This window comes from Rattus norvegicus, chromosome 4 (genome assembly GCF_021556685.1).
Source record: "Rattus norvegicus strain SHRSP/BbbUtx chromosome 4, alternate assembly SHRSP_T2T, whole genome shotgun sequence".
NCBI lineage: Eukaryota > Metazoa > Chordata > Mammalia > Rodentia > Muridae > Rattus > Rattus norvegicus.
In genome coordinates, this window is record NC_141537.1 from 159,721,036 (window position 1) to 159,746,988 (window position 25,953).

At 48.3% G+C, this 25,953-nt stretch overlaps 1 protein-coding gene across 37 annotated transcripts; it reads right to left on the reverse strand.

Moving 5' to 3' along the window:
- Positions 1-16,981: 16,981 nt before the first annotated feature.
- On the reverse strand, positions 16,982-25,334 carry Lag3 (lymphocyte activating 3). 37 transcript variants are annotated; one of them, XR_015685480.1, is made up of 9 exons: positions 24,977-25,020; positions 24,534-24,646; positions 24,020-24,167; positions 23,337-23,629; positions 22,473-22,736; positions 21,614-21,900; positions 17,913-18,149; positions 17,511-17,641; positions 16,982-17,244 (listed from the first exon to the last, which is right to left on the reverse strand). XR_015685480.1 is itself a non-coding variant. In XM_087657002.1 (9 exons), the coding sequence occupies exons 2-9, from the start codon at positions 24,589-24,591 to the stop codon at positions 17,074-17,076; spliced, it is 1,578 nt and encodes a 525-aa protein (XP_087513128.1). In that variant the 5' UTR covers positions 24,592-24,646; positions 24,977-25,044; the 3' UTR covers positions 16,982-17,073.
- Between the last annotated feature and the right edge of the window lie 619 nt (positions 25,335-25,953).

Genomic DNA, 25,953 nt, shown 5'->3' on the forward strand with positions numbered 1-25,953 from the left:
AGTCCCTCCCTTCTACCCCCAGTTGTTGGGGAAGTTGACAAATTAAAAATGCCAAAGTCATTGGAAATAACCAAGCAGAATCAGGCTGCAGTTTGGAATGTCAATGCTGTTTGGGGAAGTAAAAAGGCTGGCACAGCCTGGTCGGGCTGGCCTGAGGAAAGGCTTAGGGGCACATAACTGTGACCCCAGCACTTAGGTGACTTAGGCCGAAGAATCACAAGCTCAAGGCCAGACTGGGCTGTTTATGTAGTAATGCCACATCAAAAAGAAAATAAAAAGTTGTAGGGGTTGGGGATTTAGCTCAGTGGTAGAGCGCTTGCCTAGCAAGCGGAAGGCCCTGGGTTCGGTCCCCAGCTCCGAAAAAAAAAAAGAAGAAGAAAAAAAAAAGTTGTCAAAAAATTTCATCAATGGAAAATTTAGATTTCATTGCCCAACCAATCCACTAAGTCAGCAGTTTAGAGATGTTCAGAGAGCCTAGAGGGAAACAGCAAGGGTCAACATGGCTCTGTGACAGCTAAAGGCATAGTGGTTTTCCCTTCCGCCATTGCTGAAGACCAAGTGGGTAGCATATGGCCAAGATGCTAAAAGCATGCATGATGAGAATCTTGTGTATCTCCTCTATGGAAAAGGCATGAAGAAGCCATTTAGACTGTATACCCCCCCTTACAGGAGAGTAGGGTCACTGTTTTTGGACAGGTAAGCAAACATGCTACACTTCCTTTAGTGACAATTTGAGAGCAGCTGTGGTGATCCCTCCGAGGGATTCTCATTACATACCCCTGAGCACATCTGTGCAATGTGGCTTCTTCCAGGGCTGTGATCAGCAGACCGTGTATCTGGCCTGCTGCGGCAGAGAGGCCTGGATCGAAATATGGACATCTGAGAAGACAGGAATGAATGGGGAGCATACTATTGCTAATATTCCCCATATTCTCCTCTAGCCCAGATCTCACCTAAACTCTGCAGGTACACGCCCACCTTCCTGCAGGACATCTCCACTCCACTCGGGTGTTTACCAGACTGTGGTGATTTGACTAAGAATTACCCTAATAGGTTCATCTATTTGAATGCTTAGTCACTAGAAAGCAGCACCATTTGAAAGGATTGGAAGGATTAAGAAGTGTGGCCTTATTGGAGGAAGTATTTCACTGAGGGAGGGCTTTAAGGTTTTAAAAGCCCATGTCAGGGGGACTGTAGAGATGGCTCAGTAGTTAAGAGCATTAACTGCTCTTCTAGAGATCCTGAGTTCAAATCCCAGCAACCACATGGTGGCTCACAACCATCTGTAATGGGATCTGATACCCTCTTCTGGTGTGTCTGAAGACAGCTACAGTGTACTTCTGTATAATAAATAAGTAAATAAATCTTTAAAAAAAAAAGCCCATGATAAGCACCAGTCCCCCCCCCCCTTTCTGCTACTGGGCCAGCACCATGCTTCCCATAATGGACCCCATCTGAAACTGTAAGCAAGTCCCCAGTGAAATGGTTTCTTCCATGAGAGTCGCCTTGGTCATGTGTCTCTTCACAGTATTAGAACAGTGACTAAGACACAGGCATAACAATTTTTACAAATCTGGACTGACTTAGCACCTGCGTGCCTTTGTCTCAAGTTTTCCGCTGAGTGAGGAGGGCAAGCTACCCAAGCCAAATACATCGAGTGCAATCTTTTTTTTTTTTTTCTTTTTCTTTTTTCTTTTTTTCGGAGCTGGGGACCGAACCCAGGGCCTTGCGGTTGCTAGGCAAGCGCTCTACCACTGAGCTAAATCCCCAACCCCGAGTGCAATCTTTTACTTCCTGAGCCCCCAGGCCCTCTCATGTATCTATTTATAAATTCTTCTAAATGTCTTTAAAATCTCTCTAGGTCACTGTGCGCCAATACCACCATTCCAGTCTGGGGTGGCACTGCATCCTGTGCTGGTTTGGCAGCTCCTGTCCCTCACCCCCACGTCCCTCTCCTGTTGGAATCCAGATGGTTTGCTGTTCCTTTCTTGGACACAAATCCTGACCCAGATGTGGCCCCATGATCGCCTGACTTTGGAAAACTTCAAGCATAGATAAAACCTAGGAGGAATGTCCTCTGGGACAAATCAAAGCCTGAAGGGCAGGGAGCTTGGAAGGGAGAACTCTTATAAAGTTAGAGAAATGATATATGAACAGTGGTAGGAAAAATAAAATCTATGTCTGTTTGGTTTTGAGAGAAGGTTTCTCTGTACAAAAGCCCAGGCTATTCTGGAACTCCATTTATAGACCAGGTTGGCCTCAAAGTCAGAGAGATCCTCCTGCCTCTGTCTCTTGAGTGCTGGGATTAAAGTCATGCACCACCCCACCTGGCAAAATTGTTTAGTCTTGGTGTGAACCCAGAGTCTTGGATCTCCGTCTACCGTCACTCCCTGCCTGGTCCATTTGATACCCATGGTACCCACTCTGTGTTCTGCCTTCCTCCAGGTCTTGTTCCACACAGCAGCCAGAGTGATCACTGAAAGGTACACACGTATTCTGGCCATTCCCCTACTCTAAAAAAGTGGCTGGTTCTGGGCCTAAAGAGATGGCTCAGTGGTTAAGAACACTGGCTGCTCTTCCAGAGGATCCAGGTTCGATTCCCAATACCCACCTGGTGGCTCACAACCGTGTGTAACTCCAGTGCCGGGGGTCCTCCCCATCTTCTGGCCTCCTCTGGCACCAGGCACATCACATGATGTACAGATATAGAGTCGAAATACTCATACACAACAAACAAACCAAAAACAAAACACACACACACACACACACACACACACACACGCACGCATGCACTCACGCACGCACACACGCAACTAGAATAAAGTGGCTGCTTCAGCAAGATGGGCATAGAGGACACGGGAAGAATAAGATAAGAACAGAGTTTAATAATCTATAGGTGGGGTTGGGGATTTAGCTCAGTGATAGAGAGCGTGCCTAGCAAGCGCAAGGCCCTGGGTTCGGTCCCCAGCTCTGAAAAAAAGAAAAAAGAAGAAGAAGAAGAAAAAAAAACTATAGGTATGAAAATGCCATCGCTGTGATGACATATATGTATGAAACCCATTACTGTGCACATTAACCTTAAACAATAATGGACCAGGGAGATAGCTCAGCCGTTAAGAGCATTGGCTGCTAGGATAAATAAATTAATAAAACTGATAGGAAGAAAAAAGAGATATTAAAAGCATAGCTCGACTTGTGGCCTCCATGACAGATATAAGTGTTTCTACTCATGGCAACCTTCGCAACCTCGTCTGCCCTGAAAGTGCTCTCTGCAGTTTCTTGTTTCATAACACGGTGTTCCCAAAGGTTGCATTTTAATAAAATTAAATTTTATTGTTTCACCAAAGACATTGTTCAGTAAAATATGGGCATGTTTTTAAAATCGCAAGTGCCTGGCAGTGAAGGACAGAGGTGCATTTTCCTGAGGCTCCCTTGCTTTGTGCTGAGGCAGCGGCTTCAGCCGGGAAGCGTTTGCAGCCCCACTGGGATGCAGTGCAGCAGCGGGCAGATGGCGTCCTGTTGCTTTAATGAAGCTGGCTTGCCCTTTAGGGTTTCAGGGTCTCCTAGGGGTCCACGGGCCACACTTATACGTTGGGAACCATAAATCTAGGGAACTTTTTATTCATTTTTTACATCCTAGCTGTCTTTTTTATTTAGCTATGTCTCAAACTGGTTTTCTCTTTCTTTTTACTAATAGACACCCCCCACTTTTTTTATCATTTGTGTGTGTGTGTGTGTGTGAGAGAGAGAGAGAGTGTGTGTGTGTGTGTGTGTGAGAGAGAGAGAGAGAGGGGGGGGGGAGGTGTTATTCTGTTTAGGTAAAGGTACAAGTGTGCCAATGACTGCATGTAGAGGTCAAAGGACAGTGATGTTGGTCTCCACCTTCCTCCTCATGTGAACGAAAGTCTCTTGTCTTCTCCTACATATCTTGGGCCCATGAGCTAGCTGAGGTGCCTCTGCCTCTCCCTCTCGTCTCACTTACTACAGGAGCACTGGGGCTATAGACGTTCACTACTGCATCTAGCTGGCTTTACTCGGGTTCTGGGATCCAGATTCCAGTCCTCACACCTGCAAGGCAAATGCTGTATCCACCATCTCCCTAGCCCCTGAGCTCAATTTGTATTGATTATGTATTTTGAGATGGGATCTATCAACATTGCTCAGTCTGATCTCCAGCTGCTGGCTCAGACAGTCCTCCTGTCTCCTCTCAAGTAGCTGGAATTACAGGGCTGCCTTTAGCAACCAGATATAACACACATATCCAAGCTTTCTTTGCAGTCGCTCTGGCCAAGTGACTCAGTTTTGTGAATGAATTGAAGTGAACGTGTCAGACAAAACCTCTGAGTTGCTCTTTCAAAGCAGCTAGGTGTTGATTCCCCTGCCTGGGGCTTTCTTTTCCTTCAGACTGCTATGCAAACCCTTCAATATAACACATACCCAACCCTTCTTTTTCATTTGCATTAACTAACAGGCTTTGGTAGGCTGTTGAATTTGTGACTGTGCTATAGACCCATCCATCCATCCACCCACCCATCCATCCACCCACCCATCCATCCACTCACCCATCCATCCACCCACCCATCTACCTACCTGTCTTAGGGTTTTACTGCTGTGATCAGACATCATAACCAAGGTCACTCTTATAAGGACAACAATTAATTAGGACTGGCTTAAAGGTTCAGAGGTTCAGTCTATTACCATCAAGGCGGGAACATGGCAGCAACCTGGCAGGCATGTGCAGGAGGAGCTGAGAGTTCTACACCTTCATCTGAAGGTTATTAGCAGAATACTGGTTTCCAGGCAGCTAGGATGAGGATCTTAAAGCTCACATCCACAGTGACAAACCTACTCTAATAAGACCACACCTACTCCAACAGGGCTACACCTAATCCTGCCACTCCCTGGGTTGAGCATATACAAACCATCACCCATCCATCCATCTACCCACCCATCCACCACTCATCCATCCACCCAAACACCATCCACTTAAACACCCATCCACCCACCTACCCATCCATCCACCCACCCATTCGTACATCTATTCATCCATTCATCCATCCACCCACCTACCCACTCATCCAGCCACCTACCCACCCATCTACCCACCATCCATCCATCCATCCATCCATCCATCCAATCAGCCATCCATTATCCATCCATCCATCATCCATCCACCTATCCACATATTCAAAGAGTGTTAAACATCCACCAACCCAAGCCACTTCAGTCTGTGCTGGGGTGTAACAGTGAGTGTGAATGCTGGGGTGTAACAGTGAGTGTGAATATATGATAGTGAATGTCAAAGCAGATCAGGCCACACAAGCTTTGGCTTGTGACACATCCATAAAGAAGGACCTTACTGCAAATGGCATGCAGTACAGAGGAAAAGCGTGAGAGCTGAGGGAGAGCTCACCACAAAGTAGCCTTATGCCAACTGCAAGTGTAGTGTTCAGTATCGTGAGCTTCTGTGCTGCAGCAAATGGAAGAAAATTCAACAGTTGCTTGGCTTGACCGAGATGAGTTTATTCCTCATAAGAGGTCGAGAGTGGTGGTTCTGTGGGAGGGAGCACCAGCTACTCCAGTGCCAGGGTCTAGACTCTTGGTAAACTTGCTCTTTTATTTCATGACCTCTGTCCATAGGCTATAGCCACTCCAGATGAAATACACTTCCCTAATGTAAGGAATGAGGGACGCCTTGTGCCTCTTCTCTGTAGCCATCTTTCAGCCAAAATAAAATATTTATTACCTGGTGTCCATCTTCCTAAACACAGTGGTGGCCGGCTAGTGCCTTATTTAACATTCTGCCCCCAGGATCCCAGCAAAGATGCCCAGTACCTATGTACTACATATATACATATATGTGTAGTACTATGCACTACAGTCTCTCTCTCTCTCTCTTTCTCTCTCTCTCTCTCTCTCTCTCTCTCTCTCTCTCTCGATGTCCTTGGAGAAATTCAAGGGTGGTGCATGTCTGTGCTACAAGCTTAGGGCAACCTGAGCTACATAACGAGATATATATATAGATATATAGATATAGATATATATAGAGAGAGATATGAATACACATATACACGCATATATGTATGTATATATATACACACACATACATACATATACACACACACACATATAGAGAGAGATATGAATACACATATACACACATATATGTATATATATACACACACATACATACATATATACACACACACATATATAGAGAGAGAGATGAGTACATACACACACACACACACACACACACACACACACACACACACACACATATATATATAAAGAGATTCAGCAAGAACAGGCAGGCTTTTTGGAGCAAACAAAAGAAGAACAGCATATATATCCAAGACACTGAGCAGTCAGGCTCTCAGGTCTGGTAACTGACCACAGGTCCGCGTACTTGTAAGGTAAGCTCTTCCCTGCCTAAGCTGTCACCCTGATGCTGGAGTCTAAACCTTTATCAGGGTCTCGTCCTTGCAGCAACAGGCCTTTTCCAGGATTAGGAGCTATTTTCTTAGAATCAAGTCCAAGTGTCCAAGTGTTGGGTAGACGAGTGTTGACCCTGGGTCACAGGAACAAGGGTTGTTGCAGACTCTGACCAGGATAGCGTTTTGTTTTATTTTACCAATTTCTTGCTCTGTAGACCAGGCTAGCTGGAATGCAGAGCTCTGCCTGCCTCTGCCTTCGGAGGGCTGCGACTAAAGGTGTTCGCCACCACTGCCCAGCTGTTTGTTTTATCAATTCCTGCTTCCTAACCCCTGGCCTATACCTACACAGCCATATGTTAAAACATTTTTACATGTTAAAATTAATTGATATTAAACTTCTTGTGGTAAAATATACACACCATGAAGTTTACCATTTTAGCCATTTACATTTTTTGTTCGTGGTGGTAATGACTTTTTTGTAAATAAAAGGGTCTCAGGTAGCCCAGGCTGGTCTTGAATTTGTTATATAGCCAAGGATAGCCTTTTTATATTTATCTTCCTCCCTCTACCTCTCAAGTGCTTGGGATTACAGGCACGCACAGCCATACCCAACCCTAAACCATTTAAAAGTTATACATTAATTATTGGCCCTGAGGATTGAACACAGCGACTGACACTTGCCAAGAATGAGCTCTACCACTGAGCTGTATCCCAGCCCACACTGAGAACATTTGAAAATCTACATCTCGGGCTGGAGAGATGGCTCAGCGGTTAAGAGCACCCGACTGCTCTTCCAGAGGTCATGAGTTCAATTCCCAGCAACCACATGGTGGCTCACAACCATCTGTAATGGGATCTGATGCCCTCTTCTGGTGTGTCTGAAGATACTTACAGTGTACTTATAAATAATAAATGAATAAATCTTTAAAAAAAAAAAAAGAAAATCTACATCTCCGTGGGTTTAAGTTCTGTCGCCATGTGGAACTGAAACCTTTGACCTTTTAAACAGTCTCACAGCATGGTCTATACTGGCTTCTCACCGCAAAGTTCCTTCTACCAGCCTAGGCTCGGTAGCACAGTGCTTGGCCTGTCTCCAAGCAGTTAGAAAGAAAAGCAGGAAGGTGACAAGTTCAAGGTCACCCTATGCGCACATAGCAAATTCTAGGTCATCCTGAACAGGAGACCCTACTGCAGAGCAAAGCAAGACAAACGATTAAACACTTTCACTCCAGCCTCCCAAGTGCTGCGATTACAGGCAGGCAGGATGTGTTGATGTAACCTTAAAGCAAAACTCTTGAGACCAAGAGGTTCAGAAAGGAAAGGATTTATTGAATCATTATCAACTTCCGCTAAGGAGGAGGACAGTCCCAAGACCTTCAGCTGAAAGCCAAACAGTGCTTGAAAATATAGCCACTGAGCTTACAAACCAAAAACTTAAAAAAATCATTGTTTTCATTTTCTTGTTGTTTTGTTTAACACGGTCTCCTGTAATTCAGACTGACCTCAAACTCTCCTGTAATCAAGGCTGGCTTTAGACTCCTGATCCTTCTCCTCCCCACCCCCACCCAAGTGCTAAGCTACAGATGTGGCAATCACACTTCTGCTTTTTGTTTTGTTTTGTTTGTTTTTGTCTTTGTTTCCGTGGCTGACCTAGAACTGCTGTCCTCTACTTTTCTTAAGATTTATCTTATCTGTGTGGGCGTTTTTTGCTTGTGTATGTGTCCATGCAGTCCCCTAGGAGGCCAGATGAGGGCATCAGATCCCTTGGAACTGGGACTGCCTTTTGAGTGCTGGGAATCAAACCCAGGGCCCTCTAGAAGAACAGCCAGTGTGCTGCTGGCCTGCAATCCATTATGCAGACCAGGATAACTTCAAGTTTATAGAATTCCTCCTGTCTCTGCCAAGTGTTAGGAGTACAGGCATAGACCATATTGAGGAGAAAGAGGAGGAAGAGGAGGAAGAGGAGGAAGAGGAGGAAGAGGAGGAGGAGGAAGAGGAAGAAGAGGAGGAGGAGGAGGAAGAGGAGGAAGAGGAAGAAGAAGAGGAAGAAAAGGAGAGGGAGAAGGAGGAGCAAGAGGAGAAGGAGGAGGAGGAGAAAGAGGAGGAGGGGAGTAAGGAAAGGAAAGGAAAGGAAAGGAAAGGAAAGGAAAGGAAAGAGAAAGAGAAAGAAAACCTTTACCTGGGAGATGGTTCACAGCACTTGCTGTAGAAGAATGATGGCTCAGAGTGAGTGCAAATCACCAGCACTTGCAGAGCTGGACATGACCCTGTGTGCCTATAATCCTAGTGTTGGGGGACAGAGATAGACCCCTAAAGCTCACTGGAAACCTAAAAAATGGCATTTTAGGTTCACTGAGAGACCTGTCTCAAAAAGTAAGGTAGAGTGCCACAGAGGTAGACACCTGGTGTTCTCTATTTGGTGTGCATGCACGCCTGTGCTCATGCACACACATGTACACACCCCAGTTTTTTTTTTCTTTTCTTTTTTTCAGAGCTGGGGACTGAACCCAGGGCCTTGCACTTGCTAGGCAAGCGCTCTACCGCTGAGCCAAATCCCCAACCCCACACCCCAGTTTTAATATACAAAATAATGGGGCTTCGTTGTGACATATTTACATATGTCTGTCACTGTACGCTGCACACACACACACACACACACACACACACACACACACCTTCTTTACTCATTCATGTCCAAGAACAGGTGGGTTTCTTCGTTTGTTTGTTTTTCTGTTATTGTTTTGGTTTTTAAACAGGGTCTCTCTGTTTCCGTGGCTGACCTAGAACTGCTGTCCTCACATTCACAAAGGTCAGCCTGCCCCGGCCTCCAAAGGACTGGAATCAAAGATGTGCACCACCGTGCTGGGCCTTGAGAACAATTTTATAACAAAAGTTGAAGAAGGAAACTATCAGCTTCTCATTGAAAAGAGAGGTAAGAGACTCAAAGCAGAGGAGGTTCTGGAATGGAAAAGTCGGTGAGGAGAACAGACTTGTTTCTGGATTAAGTTGGGAGCAAAATTCAGGAACTCCTGTCAAGTCAGCCACCTGCTGTCTGAGTCAAACTCTTGATAGATACATTCCGAATTGTGGAGTGGTTTTGTGCTGCTGCTGTTGGCTTAGCAACATAGCCGCTACTGAATGGCTTCCCCTGTTGGTCTTCTCCATCTTCTGACCCTTGTTGTTAAACTTAGGAAAACTTAGAAAATGTCTCTGACGTAGTTGTGTCATCAATACCAGTATCTACCACTGGAATGTTTTCATGTTCTCCATCTAAACTCTCTGGTCTCATTAAACACCATAACTTCCTACGTGCACACACACACACACACACACACACACACACACACACACACACACAGCCTGGGGTTAGTTGGGGGCAGGCATTGTTAGTCCTAGCTATTTGAGAATGAATGAATGAAAAGGCCTGGCCTACCACAGCAGATTTCTGACCTAAATGCCTTTAGGAGTGTGCCCAGCGAAGTGAGAAAGCTCGCTGGCTGTGACCTCGTAGGGAGGGGTGGGAATTGAGGAAAGCCAGAGGGTACCCGTATCACCTAGGACGAGAAGAGGCCACCTTTAGAAGTCCAGCTGAGCCAGTAATAGACGTTTGTTTATTTCAGACACGGTCTCATGCAGCTTGGGCTGGCACGGAACTCTCTCTCCACAGACAGGGATGGCCTTCCACTCCCACCATCCTGCCTTCGTTTTTTTTTTTTGTTTTTTGTTTGTTTGTTTGTTTGTTGTTTGTTTTGGCAATGCCACTGGGTAGATCAAACAAAGCGATCTGGCTCTAGCTTCCAATTCACCAGTTTGCAGACTATGGGTCCAGAGTGTGTGTGTGTGGCTGTGATTGCCTGTTCGGACTGGCATCTGAAAATCAAGGGCATCACGAGCCTAGCTCCTCCTGAGGGGATTTCCAGAGAGGAAAAGAAAAAAGGAAGAGAGAGAGGGTTTGTGGTGAGCAGATGGCTTCGCTATGGGCGCTGTGTGATTGATGGTTTTATTTAATCCTCGCAAGAAGAGGGGGGCTCGGGCACCATTCCCCAGGCATAGCGATAAGGAAACTGGGGCAGAACAATGTTCTTTTAAAAATTAGGGCTGAAGGGGCCTAGAAAGATGGTGCAGTCAATAAAAAGTTTGCAAACAAGCACAGGGATTAGAGTTTGGGCCCCTCGCCCATGTAATGAAAGTTAGTGTCATAGCACACACTTTTAATCCCGCGCTAGGCAGACAGAAATAGGGGGTCCCCTTAGACGCTGGCTGGCTAGCCTAATCCAAGATGCAAGCCTAGGACTCAGTAAGACACCCTGCCTTCAAAAACACCCTGAGACTCAACCTGGAAAGCCAAGGCAGGTGGATATCCCTCTGTGACTCTGAGACCAGCCTGGTCTGTATAGAAAACCTCACGTCAGCAAAGGCACAAACAAACAAAATGTCTCCTACGAAGAAATGGTTTGCCTTGATTTATTTATTATTTTTATTGCTTTATGTGTGGGTTTTTCCTGCACGGATGTCTGTGTAACGTATGCTTGCCGGTACCCTCAGAGGTCAGAAGAGGACCTTATCCCTGGCACTGGAGCCATAGATTGTTGTGAGTGCTGGGAATCAAACCCAGGCCTGCTGGGAAAAGCGCCAGCGCTCTTAACCCCTTAGCCAACTCTAGAGCCCCCTTTGCCCTGATTTAAACATTACATAGTATATATGTGCCAACACATTACAGACGAGACGCTCTCACAAATAATTGAATTTGGGGTTGTTTTGTGTGTGTGTGTGTGTGTGTGTGTGTGTGTGTGTGTTTCTGATTCATTGAGAAAGTGTTTCTTTGTGTATCCCTGGCTGTGCTGGAACTTGCTCTGTAGAGTGGGCTGGCCTTGCCCTCACAGAGATCCACTGACGCTACCTCCCAAGTTCTGAGATTAAGGGCCTATGCCACCACGCCCAGTTTAATAAATGCATTTAATGTTTTGGCATATCAGCTAAGAACTAGAAACTGGGTGTTGTGCTCACACCAGTAATCCCAGTCTTTGGGAGGCTCAGGCTATAGGAATGGGTGTTGTAGGCCAGCCTGTGCTACACAGTTAGACTCTGCCTCAAAATAAATGAGTAAATAAATATGGTTGGGGTAGCACAGTGGAAGAGCATTTATCCAACTCAGGATCTGTGCGAGATCTCCTGGATCCAATCCTTAGTACCATAGAAGTAACACTTCTGTTTGCTTTATTGAGAGGGTCTAAGTAGCTTTGCCTGGCCTGGAAGCAGAGCTCCTCTGGCCTCACCCTCCGAGATGGAAGGATGCAGGCAGGAGTCACCAAGGCCAGCTCACAATCCTCATTTTACAATGGAAGCTGAAGTCAGACTGTCTGCCCCGGTCCCTGACGGTGAGCTTAGAGCCTGGTTTACGCAGATTCCTAGTTCTTGGCTGGAGCTACTCTACGCTTCCTAGCTAGAAGAAAGGGAAGCAACCAAATGCAGAGAATGGGAGAAAGGAAGCAGGGGTCCCAACACTATGAAAAGCTCCCAAAAGAGCACTAGAGACCAGTGTATTAGAGATGAGGACGAGAGAAGTGGAGCACCAGGTGCAGCCCTGTGGTGACCTCATTACTGGAACCATCTGCTGTAGCACAGACACTACAGCAAGAGAGCTGAGGGGTGGGCTTGGGTCAGTAGCTGGGCCAGGTTACAAAGGCTTCTCCTTGGTGTGGGGCGAAATGCCCAGATCCTGGTGGCACCTTGGAAGCTGCAACTGGGAGGACCAATCTACTTCACCCTGGCCGCCTTTTCCTGAGCCCCTCGGCCTCTTTCTGTGTCTTACAGAGGCTGCCTCCAGCCGTGAGAAGATGGAGGTGGCACGGTTCAGGGTTCAGCCTAGGCTCAGCCATCTGACACCTGTTACCCTTTGGAGAAACTGCCAGCCACAGAGAGAAACAGATAGGATCCGCCCCCAACCCAACCTCACTCCCTTTAAAGAAGACTCCATCTCAGGGTGGAGCTCAGAAGGGAAATCTAGGCCCTTTGTTCTTTTCTCTTTGCAGAGGGCTAACAGCTGGGGCTCAAATTTGAACCCCAACACCTTGACTGGGTTGGGAATTTAGAACAGAAAATTCTCTAGGTAGGTTCCAACCCAGGGAGCCCAGTAAACAAGTTCGGATGTGGAAGGAGCAGTAGCCAAGGGTCTGAAGGCTCACACGGTAGCCGTCCACCTGACAAACTTGGCCTTGATTAGCCTCCAGCACTTCTGCAAGGTTGATGGTGGAGGAAACTGCCAATTTCGTGAGAAGTCCGAGGATGTCAGATAATCAGAGATGCCCCTCCTCTCTTGGGCTGTCTGTCATTCAAGCACCGTTAGCCTGTGACAGCCAGGCTATAAGAGGTCCCAGCAATCCCGCTTCCTTGGTTCACATCCTTATCTTGCATTTCCTGTGCTGTGTCACAAGTGGCCTGTGTGATCAGACCGGGGCAGAAATGGTGGCCTATCGCTTTCATGATCAGGTGATGAGACCGGATTGCTTTTGTCTGATCCATCCTGTCCACAGAGGAGCCAGCTCCCATGGCACTAAAGGGGAAGAATCGAGGTCTGGCCCTCAGCCACATGAGTGAGTCTGCTTGGAGGCAGATCCCTCAGCCCAGGCCTAGCCTTCCCTTGATCACAGCTTTGGCCACACCTTAGAGCAACCTCTCATGACAAACCCTGCGCCAGAACTATTCAGCTAGCCTGATTTCTGGCTGGGAGAGGATTACTCAATTCTGGGGTGATTTTTTTAAGTGCAGTAACAGAGAGCTATAATATACATTCTTTGTTTCCTCCGCCCGACCCCTAAAGTTTCCTGAGCAACTCACCTCCTCACAGGCTCCCTTCCCCTTCAAGCTCCCAGCCCAGAGCACTGGTTTACAGATAAACTGGCTGACAGGCTGAGGAGCCCACTGGTAGAACATTTGCCACACCCATGAGAGCCTAGGTTCCAACTCCAATGCCATAAAAAAAATTTTTTTAAATAAAAATTTAAAAAAAAATAACAAAACAAACGAAACAAACAACCACTTGGGGGCACACCTAGTGAATTATTCCAACTCCCTGAGACCTTACAAGGACACAGAAAGGGCTAGAAGTTACCCTGCTGGCAAGAGGGCGGGGCTCTGTGTGAACTGTGCAGCGCTGTTCTACACAAGCCGCCAGCCCCTCTCTCGAGTACCTTCTATGTGAGACAGAAGAACGAGGTGGTCTTCCACTCTGCCTCTGTTCCCTTCATGAAAGAGCATGGGGAAGTCCCTGCAGGAGCCCTGGTGAGCCTGTGATATCTCCTCTTAACAGACCCAAAGGGCATGGGTTATTATCTAGTGCAAAGGAAAAAATGCCACCCACAGAACTTTCCAGGAAACCCCTGCCCTGTGAAAACATGGTGGCTTCCACTGAGGCCGTGGAAAGAAGGCCTGAGGCGGGGCTGCTGAGGAGCTGCCTCAGCAGACATCACTGCAGAACACACTGGGCCTCAGCCAAAAGCACCTTCAAGTCTGGGCCAGGACCTGAGACCTCGCACTGTGAAGAACGTGGAGCCACTTATCAGGGAGCTACTTATCAGGGAGCTTTAGCTCTGCACAGGAGAGCAGATTAGTGACCCCAAGAGGAAGGGAGCCTGCAGGTCTCGTGGTGGTACACACAGCTGTGAGAAACACCCTACACAGTGCCTGAGCCAAGCAGGAGGTTGAAGGTCTTTGTCTCCATGGAGACAGAGGGACCAGAGACTTAGGGACAGACAGAGAATGACGCCACTATTTTGTGTTGAGCCATAGGGACGAGGAAGTCACTGAAGCCTGAATACCTGGCCATTTAAGACACTCTGGTGTTCTGAGGTCCAGGGTTGTGTTGGAGCTCTTGGGTTGTCACAGGTGGAAACCCAGTAGCACTGGAAGGAGGATTGGAGACGAGCACACTGTAGAACAACGTCCTGAAGGGTCTTCTGAAGTCTACGGGTGCTGGGGATCTGAACTCAGGTCCTCATGCTTGCCAAGCATGTGCTGAGCCATCTCCTCAGCCCCTATCTCCTTCTACTTAGTTATTTATTTTAATACTGTGTGTGTGTGTGTGTGTGTGTGTGTGTGTGTGTGTGTGTGTGTGGTGTATATATGAGTGGGTACCTGGCATGCATGTGGAACTGGTGGTTTCGTTCTCTCATCTCTGCATGCGTTCCAGGTGATGTGCTTATAAAAAGCTAAGGAGGGGTTGGGGATTTAGCTCAGTGGTAGAGCACTTGCCTAGGAAACGCAAGGCCCTGGGTTCGGTCCCCAGCTCCGAAAAAAAGAACCAAAAAAAAAAAAAAAAAAAAAAAAAAAAAAAGCTAAGAAGAGGATATGTCCTGGGTTTTTGGTTCAATCCCAGGTTTCAGCACCAATGTTGTGTTCATCAAAAGATAAAGGAGGGCTGGAGAGATGGTTCAGTGGTTAAGAGCACTGACTGCTCTTCCAGAGGTCCTGAGTTCTATCCCCAGCAACCACATGGTGGTTCGAGACTATCTGTAATGAGATCTGATGCCCTCTTCTGGTGTGTCTGAAGACAGCTATAGTGTACTTACATAAATAAAAATTAATTTTAAAAAAAAGATAAAGAAGAGGGAGGGTATGATCTATGGAGGTCTGGGGAAAGGGGGTGCCTCAGTGGGCCCATGCTGGGGCATCCCTTCCCCGCAATACGATGTTATAGTATAGAATAGGGTTTATTCAGGTTGTGGGTAGGGGAGTTAAGAGGGTAGTAGGGCAGAGAAAGAGAAGTAGAAGAATAGAAGGAGAGGAGTAGAGGCCGGCCATGAGCATGTGGAGAGAAGGGACAAAGGGGGAAGAGAGAGCAAGAAGGAGAAAGAGAGCAAGAGCAAGAGAGTGAGGAGGGGTCAAGCAGCGCCTTTTAGAGTGTCAGGCATGGGTTGGGGATTTAGCTCAGTGGTAGAGTGCTTGTCTAGCAAGCACAAGGCCCTGGGTTCGGTCCCCAGCTCGGGGAAAAAAAAGAAAAGAAAAAAGAAAAAGCAACTGTAGAGTGTCAGGCATAACCTGGCTGTTGCCAGGTAACTGGAGCTTAGACAGACTGCTAACACCAGGCATTGGTGACTCAGGTCACCAAGCACTTGTGACATGCTTTAGCCTCTGCTCCATCCCACCGGCCTACTCATTACAATAATGTTTGTCTGTTTGTTTTTTGAGATAGGGTCTCTCTGTGTAGCCTTGGCTGTCCTAGAACTCACTACGTTGATCAGGCTGGCCTCAAACTCACAGATATCTCCCTGCCTCTACCTCCCCAGTGTTGGGAGCTCCTATGTCATACCCCACCGGATAATTCATTCTTGAGTCAGGATCTAACATAGCCCAAGCTGGCCTCAAACTTACTAAGTAGGTGACTTTTCCATGTGCTGGAATTATAGGCAGGCACCTCCATATTCGGTTTTTACTTTTAAAAGATGGGAGTCTGACTATGTTACCCATGTTTGTCCAGCGGGGGATCCTCCTGCCTCAGTCTCCCACATAGCTGAGACTTCAGCTGCCTACCTCGGTGCCTGGTCATTGTCCCACTTAATAGATTAGAAAACAAAGGTTCAAAGGGACTTGTAATAAACTTGTCAACAGTAATAGAATGAGAATCCAGGATTTAGGACTCCCATACACAGCTGTCCTTGTGGTTTGTTTCTCTCCTTGCATGTGGTCTTTGTCTATAGTCCTCCTCTTTGTCTTACTTGGATCATAACCTTGCCAGTACCGGGCTGTATTTCCTGAAACATGTATTATTTAGTCCCTCTTCTGCAGGGTACATCGGGCACGTGACAGATGCTGGGAGCACATTCAAGGCTGGGCACCCAGAGTACATATGTAAATGAAGCACCTGCATCCTTGCTCCACCTAGCCTGCTGCAGTGTGCTAGCTGTCCGCGCTGTGGCAGTTGTGTCCAGTGACCTCCTCTAGGGTGTGACGAGAGGTGACCGCTAGGTGGCAGTGTGTTGTCATGCCTGAGGGGGCCAGAAAAGTCACCCACGGATGACAAACATGGGGGATGGGGCGGAGGTAGCAACGTCAGCTGGTTATCCAGAAAGATTAGGAGGCTCCCATCTCCTGGACTTCACATGGCTGGTGCCAGCTCGAAATCGTGCGTGTGTGTCGTGTGTGTGTGTGTGTGTGTGTGTGTGTGTGTGTGTGTGTGTGTGTGTGTGCGCGCGCGCGCGCTAACGCCTGCCTGCCTGAGCCCCAAGTACCGAAGTGCAGCTGAGCTTGGTGTGGGCCAAAGGGACTCGAATATAAAGGAGATCAGGAGAGCCAGCACAATGTGGGTACAAGATGAGGAAAGGACTACGGAGGTCAGAAGTGAGGGCTCTTTGGAGCTTTCAGAAGGAAAAACGGATTACTTAATAGAAAGGGGACAACAGTGAAACAAAGAGGCAAGCAACAGAAAAGGGAATGAAGAGAAAGATTGGCTGGAGAAAGTAGGTTGGGAGGCAGGAGTGAGAGAAGGGAGCCCCTAGTGGCTGGGAGAGACAGGAACCTTTCCAGACAAGAAAGACAGATACTCCAGCTTGCTGCTGACAGGGAGTTTATTCCGGCGGGCGGGCAGGCGGGCGGGCGGGCAGAGCTGCTGAGACCTGCTGCTGGCTGTCTCAGCTCCTGGTCAGAGCTGCCTGGACTCTGGTTCCAGCTCGGGCTCCGGCTGAGGCTCCGGATCGGGCTCTGTCTCTGGTTCCATCTCGGTCTCCGGTTCTCGCTCCAGCTCCTCTATCTTACTCTGAACCGGAGGTGGGCGAATCCCATGCTCTAAGGCAGAAAATCTTCTCCGTAGCAACTGGGGGGGGGGGGGGGAACGGGGGACGGAAAGGACAATGGAGGACGAAGAAGAATCAGGATAATCACGGAGCTCTACTGCTCTCTTTCCAGACTTCCCCATTTGGCCAGGGCCATCTTTCAGCCCCTTTAAGCCTCCCAGCTTCAAGGTGTTCGCAGTACAGGGACTCTGGGAGCACATTCAGAACCCATTATGGCTCTTTTCCTTGAGGAAGGGGGTCCCACACAGCACTCTGAGGTCTGAAAGGGAACTGTGTCCTAGCTCACCTGTCTTCTCCACAGGTGAAAGCCAAAGGCCCCGGTCACCAAGAGGAACAAGGCAAGGGCACCAAGGATGAGAGAGAGGAAGAGATGGCCTCCTTTAAGGTCACCTGAGATTCTCTTAGCACTCCAGGCGCCTGTGAAGAAAGCACTGTATTAGATTCAGGGGTGGAGATGGGAAAGGATGCCTTGCTACACTCTCATCCATTACAGATACAACGAGGCCAAAGAATCTAAGGGACTTGTCCAGGATCATTCAGCTAATTAATGAGAGAAATAGGTCAGGCCTAGAGAGCTTGAAGTCAGGTCCCTGATGGAAGGGGAGAAGGGGGAGTGGGTAGGACATAGGCGGGTATGGGGGTTTGGAAGGCTTCTGAGTTGGGGCCATGACGTTCTGGAACCTCAGACCTGAGCTAGACTCTGCGGTGTACACTGTTGCTCCAAGAAGTTTCTGGCCCTCATACAGCTGACACTGCCATTGCTCAGCCAGAAGCTTGGCCTCCTGCAACTCCAGCACAGGGCCCAGGGAACTCCTGGACAGATCGCTGAGGGGGCGCCACACAAATCTTCCTTCTCCAGATGCCGGGACTACCTCACATAACAGCTTCTGCGGGGAGCCAGGTAACCCGAAGGATTTAGGAGTCACTGAAAAAATCAGAGGGAAGAGATCTCATGGCAGCCTTGACCTTACTGTCGTCAGTGTTGCAACCCACAACTCTTGTCACCCAACTCTCACTGGTATCAGGTTGGGAAAACCTCAGGGGCAGAGGTCGTAGGTCACGACTACATTTATCTGTGGTTTGGTTTTGTGTTTTTGAGACGCGGTCTCATGCAGCCCAAGCCTTGAGCTTCCTATGTAGCCAAACATAACCCTGAACAGGCTGTGATCCTCCTGCCTCTGCCTATTAAGTACTGGGATTACAGGGGTGTCCCACCTGGCCACAGCCGTCTTAATACTGCACTCCAGTTTGTGCCCCTGCTCAAAATGTTAATAATCCTTCAAGACATTATTCAAACTCAGACTGGTACTGGAGGCCACAGGAGAAACGGTGCCCATGCTGGGTTTGTACCTCAGGTGGCAAAACACTGTCTACCATGTGTGAGTCCCCGGGTTTGGTTCCCCGCACCACATAAACTGGTGTAGATACAAGAAAATCAGAAGCTAAAGACCCATTATGCACTGAATTCAAGGTCAGCCCAAGCTACATGAGACCTTGTTTTAAAACATAAAACAAGGGGTTGGGGATTTAGCTCATTGATAGAGCGCTTGCCTAGCAAGCGCAAGGCCCTGGGTTCGGTCCCCAGCTCTGGAAAAAAAAATTAAAAAAAAAAACATAAAACAAGGTTGGAAAGATGGCTCGGTGGTTAACAGCACTTGGTGTTCTTCCAGAGGACCCAGGTTCAATTCCCAGCACCCACAAGGTAGCTCAGATCTGTAACTCCAGATCCAGGAGACCAATGCCCTCTTGTATTTCTGTGGGTACAGGTCACAGATGTACAAGCAGGCAAAATACACATATAATAAAATACTTTTTGTTTGTTTGTTTTTCTCTGTAGTCCTCGCTGCCCTGGAATTCACTTTGTAGACCAGGCTGGCCTCAAAGTCAAATATCTGCCTGCGCTTGCCTCGCCAGGGTTGGGTGAAAGGCATCCACCTGGTTTACTAAATACCTTTTAAAATAAGATAAAGTGGAGAGGTGGCTCAGGGTTGACTAAGAAATTAGATTTACTGCTCTTCCAAAGGACCCACGTTCAGTTCACAGCACCCATACATGACAGCTCCAGGGGATCCAACACTCCATTCTCACATCTCCTTGGACACCCTATGTGTGCATACAGAAACACACAACTCACACTCACACAGAAACACACAACTCACACTCACACAGAAACACACAACTCACACTCACACAGAAACACACAACTCACACAGAAACACACAACTCACACACACAGAAACACTCAACTCACACACACAGAAACACACAACTCACACACAGAAACACACAACTCACACTCACACAGAAACACACAACTCACAAGGATATTCTCTTCCAAAGTGCTCAGACTCTCGACGCTCAGTCAAGCGTATCAGCACCCGGTACTCCTGACAGCTCCCCTGCCTCCCTCCATCACTTAGCTCACACCAATGCCCCCAGCTTTGTGCTGCCCCTGGATGAAGGTTATGGCAGCTTCTTGAATGTTTACAGAACAAGTAAGCAACTGACTGATCCACAGGCAGAACACGCTCCAAACTGACTAGAGATAGGACAGTAGGAACAGACAAATGGTGAAGAGCCTTGGCCCCTGCTGAGCAGGGCATGGGGGACTTAGTGACACAGATATCCAACTTTCACGTTTAGACCCTGAGTCTAGCATTTCTCAAAGTGGCGTGACCTTGAACATCCCTTCTCTGTGAAACAGAAATGACAATCCCTCTTCCCCTGAGCACCTGAACACAGTTGATTTTTTTTCTCTGAGACAGGGTTTCTCTGTGTAGCACTGGCTGGTCTCAAACTTACTCTGTAGACCAGGCTGGTCTCAAACTAAGAGATCCGCCTGCCTCTGCCTCAAAAGCATGAGTGTACTTGGAAGCATGAAAGGCAGAAGAATGGGCGGGCTTTAAAGAAGGGTTTGGGCTGAGTGGGATTCCAGTGGAGTTACTAATAGACTGAGTCAGCCAAGGGGTGACTTGAAAAGATGGGGTTCCCTGTGAAGCTGAGGGGTTGAGTCAATACCATATCTAGATAGAGTTATGGAAAACATGCGTGGGATTCAGGTCCTTTACTCATTCGTGTACTCGATGTCTGTTTGTTTTGAGGCAGGAGCTCATGTAGCCCAGGCTGGCCTTGAACTCGCCGCGTATGTTGGGGCTAGCCTTGAGTTCCTGCTCCTCCTGCAAAGCGCTAGGATTACAGCAGCGTCCCACTTGGCTCCAGCATACATTGCTAAGCACCTAACATGTGGCGCTACTTAATGGCCGAAGGAAAATACCTGCAAATGTAGCTGATCTTTGTCACAGCCGACAGCTGCCACTCATTGATTGGCGTACTTTCTGATTTGGGGTTGTTTTGTTTTGTTTTTGTTTTTGCCTGTATTTGTTTTATGCTGTCTTTAAAAAAAATCCTTATTCACTAAATAATTTGCTGTCAAGGGACTGATTTATTAGCTCCTTCTAAACCCAGGTCAACTCTCACAATTTTAACCGAGCCCTAGGCCAAAAGCAGACAAGGGTTTGAGAATATATGCCTCATTCTTTTAACCATTCAAAAAAATTTTTTTCAAATTTTTATCATCTCTGTATCTAGCTTCTCAGACATCCCGGCAATTCAGAGTAGGGGAGTCCCTCTTGGGGAAGAGTGGAACTTTTATTTTGTGACTCAAGGGGAGATTTTCAGTTTCAGTTTTGTTTTTTGTTTTGTTTTATCACAGGGGTAAAAAAAAAAAAAACTAGCTTATAATTTGACAGGCACAGTAGTATATGTCTCTAGTCCCGGCCCTTGGGCCTTGGGAGCAGCAAGGGTGGGAGTTCAAGATCATCGTAAGCAGCAGGAGAAAAGGTGCTTGCTCTGCAAACCTGGAACCCAGAGAAAGGCGGGTGGAGAGAGCTAACTCCACAGAGTTGTCCAGTGACCTTGACACGTGCTGAGAATGTGCACCCATCCTTCATACGTGCAGGCGTGCATACATGCGCGCACACACACACACACATACACGCACACATACACGCACACACATACACACACATACACACATACACACACATACACACACATAAACATACACACACATACGCACATACACGCACATACACACGTACACATACACATACACGCACACACATACATACACATACACATACACACATGCACACACACATACATACACATACACAGACACACACACAGATAGACACACATACACATACACACACCATACACACATACACACACATACATACACACACATACACAGATAGACACACACACAGACACACAGACACACACGCGCGCACACACATACACACACTCACACACACCAGCACAGTCTCTGATCACCAACACTCCCACCCTGTTCTTTCTCCCGAGATGAAGCCATTCCTTTCCCACCTGTGGCTGACCTGTGATGACTGCCAACGTCACAGCCGCACTGAGCTGCCGCCCCTGCAGATGGATGCTGCAGGTGTAGGTCCCAGCCTGTGCCCGACCCACATTCTCAAGTTGAAGGGTAAAATTGCCACTCTTTCCAGTCACCGGGAGCTCAGGACCTCCCCCAGGAGGAGTCCACTTGGCAATGAGCAAAGAAGGGGTCCCCACAACGGGAGGCAAGTGACAGGGCAGCTCCACCCTAGAACCTTCAGCAGCGTACACTGTCAAAGGGGCTACAGGTTCCAGACCTGGAGAGAAAAGGAGAAGCCAAGTAACTACCAAGAGTATGCAGTGGGTCAGAGCATGGGGACATCAAGGAAGTACTAGGGAAACTGAGGCAGCAAGAGACCAAAGGCCATCAGAAGGATGAACAAGCCAAGGGATAAACGACAAGAGACGGTAGTTTAGAGCACTGGATGTTCTTCCAGAGGACTTGGGTTCAATTCCCAGCACCCACATGGTGGCTCACAAGTGTCTATAGAGCAAGTACCATGGGATCTGACACCCTACCACAGACATATATGCAGGCAGAACACCAATGCATGCTAAAATGAAAATAAAGAAAGGAAGGAAGGAAGGAAGGAAGGAAGAAAGAAAGAAAGAAAGAAAGAAAGAAAGAAAGAAAGAAAGAAAGAAAGAAAGTGAGCCAGCAGCTAAAAGATGCCCAGAGAGAAAATGGTTTGGACACTGAGACAAAGCGACAAAGTGATCTGGCGTGATACCGCACACAGCTGGCAAACAGTTTTGGGGACCCATGAGTCAGGGGTGGTGCTGAACAGGAAGGTTGTGGTCAAGAGTAAAGACTGCTTAGAAGAGTTACCCTGAACCTTGAGGTTGTACGTGATGGAGACATTGAAGCCATCTCTGTAGGTGAGGACACAGCCCCAGGTCCCGGAATCCAGTGGGCTGACTTGGGGCAGTAAGAGGAAACTTTCAGCTAGATAATGACGGGGTGAATTGTGGACGGGCACTCGGCTTTGGCCCTGGAACCAGTGCACAGAGACTGGGCGGTCAGGACGACTGAAGGAGCAGTTCAAAATGACCCAATCAGACGGCTTGAGGGTTCCTGGGGGACTGGCAATCACTATGCAAAAGTTAAAAAAAAGAAAATCAGTCCAATAAATGAAAATGCTTTCTCAACGGAGCCGGCCAAACCAAGCTGAAAACTCATGGAAACAGAGACGCTGCTTTCAGAGTCTCCACACAGCCGCCCATTCCAACTCAGTTCTTGAAACCTGGGGGTGCTTAAGGGCGGATCTCTGAGAGACCCGGGTCTCCATTCCACGATGTCCTGCCTCTACTTTACTTGGCTTGGCCTATTCTTTGGGCAGACCTAGCCTGAGAATTCGCTACAGACAGATGTCTTAAATGAATCACTCTAGCCCCCCAGAGAAGAGGTGCTTCCCCATCTCTACCTCTACCAGGGATGGCACTCCCGCTGTAGGTGGGGGAAAGGGAGCTGGGGTGGGGTGGGGTGGTGATACAGTCTCTCCATAGGCCCCTCATCCCCGCCTAGAGGCGCGCGTTTCAGGGGGGCACTTTCCATCCTGCCTTTCCATCCTGCCATCAGGCATTATCCCTTCGTCTACACTTCTGGAGATCCTCAGGTAAGGTCTAAAGCACAATCCTAGCCACTACTCTCCCTACCCCGGGCTGGCCCTCCCCTTTGTCCGGCCCCACCTACTCGAGGCCTGGCCGACGCGCAGGCGGAGGCTGCAGGAGAAGTCGCGGTCCGGGAGGCGCACGAAGGCGTGGTACTCGCCCGCATCTTTGCGCGTAGCTGGGCGCAACCACAGAGAGAAGTCCCCGCGCTGGGGGCCACGCTTCTCCAGCTGCACGTGGGATAGCAGGGGCTGCCTCCCGCTGCGCAGGCCTCCTGGAGCCACACTCAGCACCGTGTAGCGATGGGGTGGGTGTCTCCTAGTCGAGGGCATTCCCTGGAGAAGGTCAAGGGCCGGGATGGAAGCGGGTTGGTCACTGGTTGGGGAGAGAGAATAAGGACTGAGAAATTTTGGGGCAATTTGAAAAGGCCATGAAGAAGATGCACTCCAAGCATGCTTTGAAGATAGTTAACCCACCTAAGAGACCTCTTGACAGTCAGCAGCCTCCCTTCTCACCCATAACTACCCCTGTCCCCACTTCCGTTGGTCTTCAGCACCATCTGCTACTGGAGAGGTGGGCACTACAGGATGCAGGTGTGTGGGGGGCAGGTTGCCGAGAAATCCACAGAATGTCTGTGTGATTTTAGAGGACACTGAGCTACTGGCTTTTGGAGGGGCTCACAAAGAGGACAAAACTGGCTTGGATAGGGTATTATCCGTTAGGACAGGATTGGGAGGTTCTGTTGTCCATCTTTGGAGTTCCTACCTGTCTGGTCGATGTTGCCAGGTGACCCATCCTCTTCGCAGAAAGTTGGGATCCAGGTGGGGAAATTCGAGGCTGCAGGGAAGATGGACAGGAGCTCCCTCCTGGGCCCACACCACGGAGAGCTCTTTCCCAGGCCCTGAAGACACAACTAGTGGAGCAAAAGAGAGGCCAAGGGCCTTGAGCCAAGAGATTTGAAAATAGAGAAGGGCCTTGGTATTCCTAAGAAAGAAACATCATTCCTCCCTGTTGAGGGGACACTGGGGCAGCTTTGGGATTGGAAAGGCTGCCCTTACAAAAGGTGATGGCGCATGCCTTTAATCCCAGCCCTGGGGAGGCAGAGGCAGCTGGAGTTCAAGGCCAGCCTGGTCTACAGAGCCAGACCCAGGACAGCCAGGGCAACACAAACACTGTCTCAATCCCCCCCACACACACACACACCCCACCACCAAAAAGGCATTCAGCGATCACCACAGAGCTAAAAAGACAGTCCCTTTTCCAGGACTCCCCATCTTACCTGGAGCTTCCCAAAGCAGCTGCAGAAGCAAAAGGTCAAGGAACAGATCCTGCCTCATCTCCTCTGTGGCCCCCGGGCTTCACAGGCCCTGCAAGGGAGTTCAGAAAAAGGTCCTGGGAGAAAAAAAAAAAGAGAGAGAGAGAGAAATTCCACAAGGAGGGAGGTGAGGCAAAGAATGTAGGATAAAGAGGACCTTCAGGAGTGGGGTCTGGGGACAGCAGGACAGTCAATGACCAGAGGACAGGGCTAGGGCCCTGAGTAGAGGGCAGGCAAGCCCACTCACTACAGCTAGCTAGAATCTGAGTTGCTCCTCCAGGCCCAGACCTTCTGCTTCTCCTCCCCACTGCCCGCCCCCCAGCCCAAGGCCCGGGGTTTCGCTTCGCAGTGGAAAGTGTGAGGGGGCTGGTTCCCAGCAGCCTAGCCCTCCATTTCTGTGGTGGCACTCCCCTTGTTTACTTCCTCAGACTTGGGTCTCCCCTCCGCCCCCTCTTCACCTCTTCCCCCTCTTCTCTCTCTCTCTCTCTCTCTCTCTCTCTCTCTCTCTCTCTCTCTCTCTCTCTCTCTCTCCCCACCACCCCATCTCTGCCAAGCATTTCTGCATAGAACTCCAGTTGTAACTTTAAGCTTCCTCTACTGTCCCCAGTCAGTTTCTTCTTGACTTGCTCTTTTCCATTAACTTGGCAAGAGAAAAAAACAAAAAACAAAAAGCAAAAAAAACCAAAAAACAAAAAAAAAAAACCAAAAAACGCAACAACCCAGTCACTGCCCCTGCAGATTGCCTCCCTAAGCTGCTCAGCATCCCTTGGACAGGTACACAAGTGTTACCACATCACAAGTTACCAGACCTGGGTGAGGGCTTGGTGGAAAAGTGCAGTAGCTACATGGTGCTAATTCCACTCTATGTTACATAGCGTACTATACATTTTCCATACATAAGGCAACTTGGGAAACTTGATGCTCTCCTCCTTTCTGTACAGATGAGGGAATCGAGGCTCACAGGCATCAAATAACTTGCCAAGGTTAGGAAGCACAAAGGCAAAAAGCTGTCTAGTCCTTAACCCTAGTTGCATGATGGGGTGGCTTTTCATCTTCCAGGAAGAGGACAATGGGATACGTGTTTTAAATGCCGGTTTTTATTTATGTGTCTGTGTACATAAATTCACACCCCCCCCCGTGTGTGACTGCTCAGAAGCCTGAAGAGGGGGTCAAGTTTTTTGGAGCTGGAGTTACAGGTGGTTTGTGAGCTGCCCGATCTGGACGCTGGAAACCAAACTCAGGTCTTCTTGCCGAGAAACAAGCATTCGTAACTTGCTAAACAGTCTTTCCAGCCCTGACAGTAGGATGCTTTCCCATCTTCAAAGCCCTCCCTCCCCAAGATTCTGTAGTAAAAAAAAAAATGAAGGAAAGGGTCTATGGAGAT

Coding starts and splice junctions, on each gene's coding strand:
- Lag3 (XM_087657002.1), bottom strand. CDS start 24,591: ATGAGGCAGGATCTGTTCCTTGACCTTTTGCTTCTGCAGCTGCTTTGG. Junction 18,150..21,624: donor GACGTTGGCAGTCATCACAG/GTCAGCCACAGG, acceptor TGATTTTTTCAG/TGACTCCTAAATCCTTCGGG. Junction 17,642..17,912: donor CACCGCAGAGTCTAGCTCAG/GTCTGAGGTTCC, acceptor CTTTCTTCACAG/GCGCCTGGAGTGCTAAGAGA.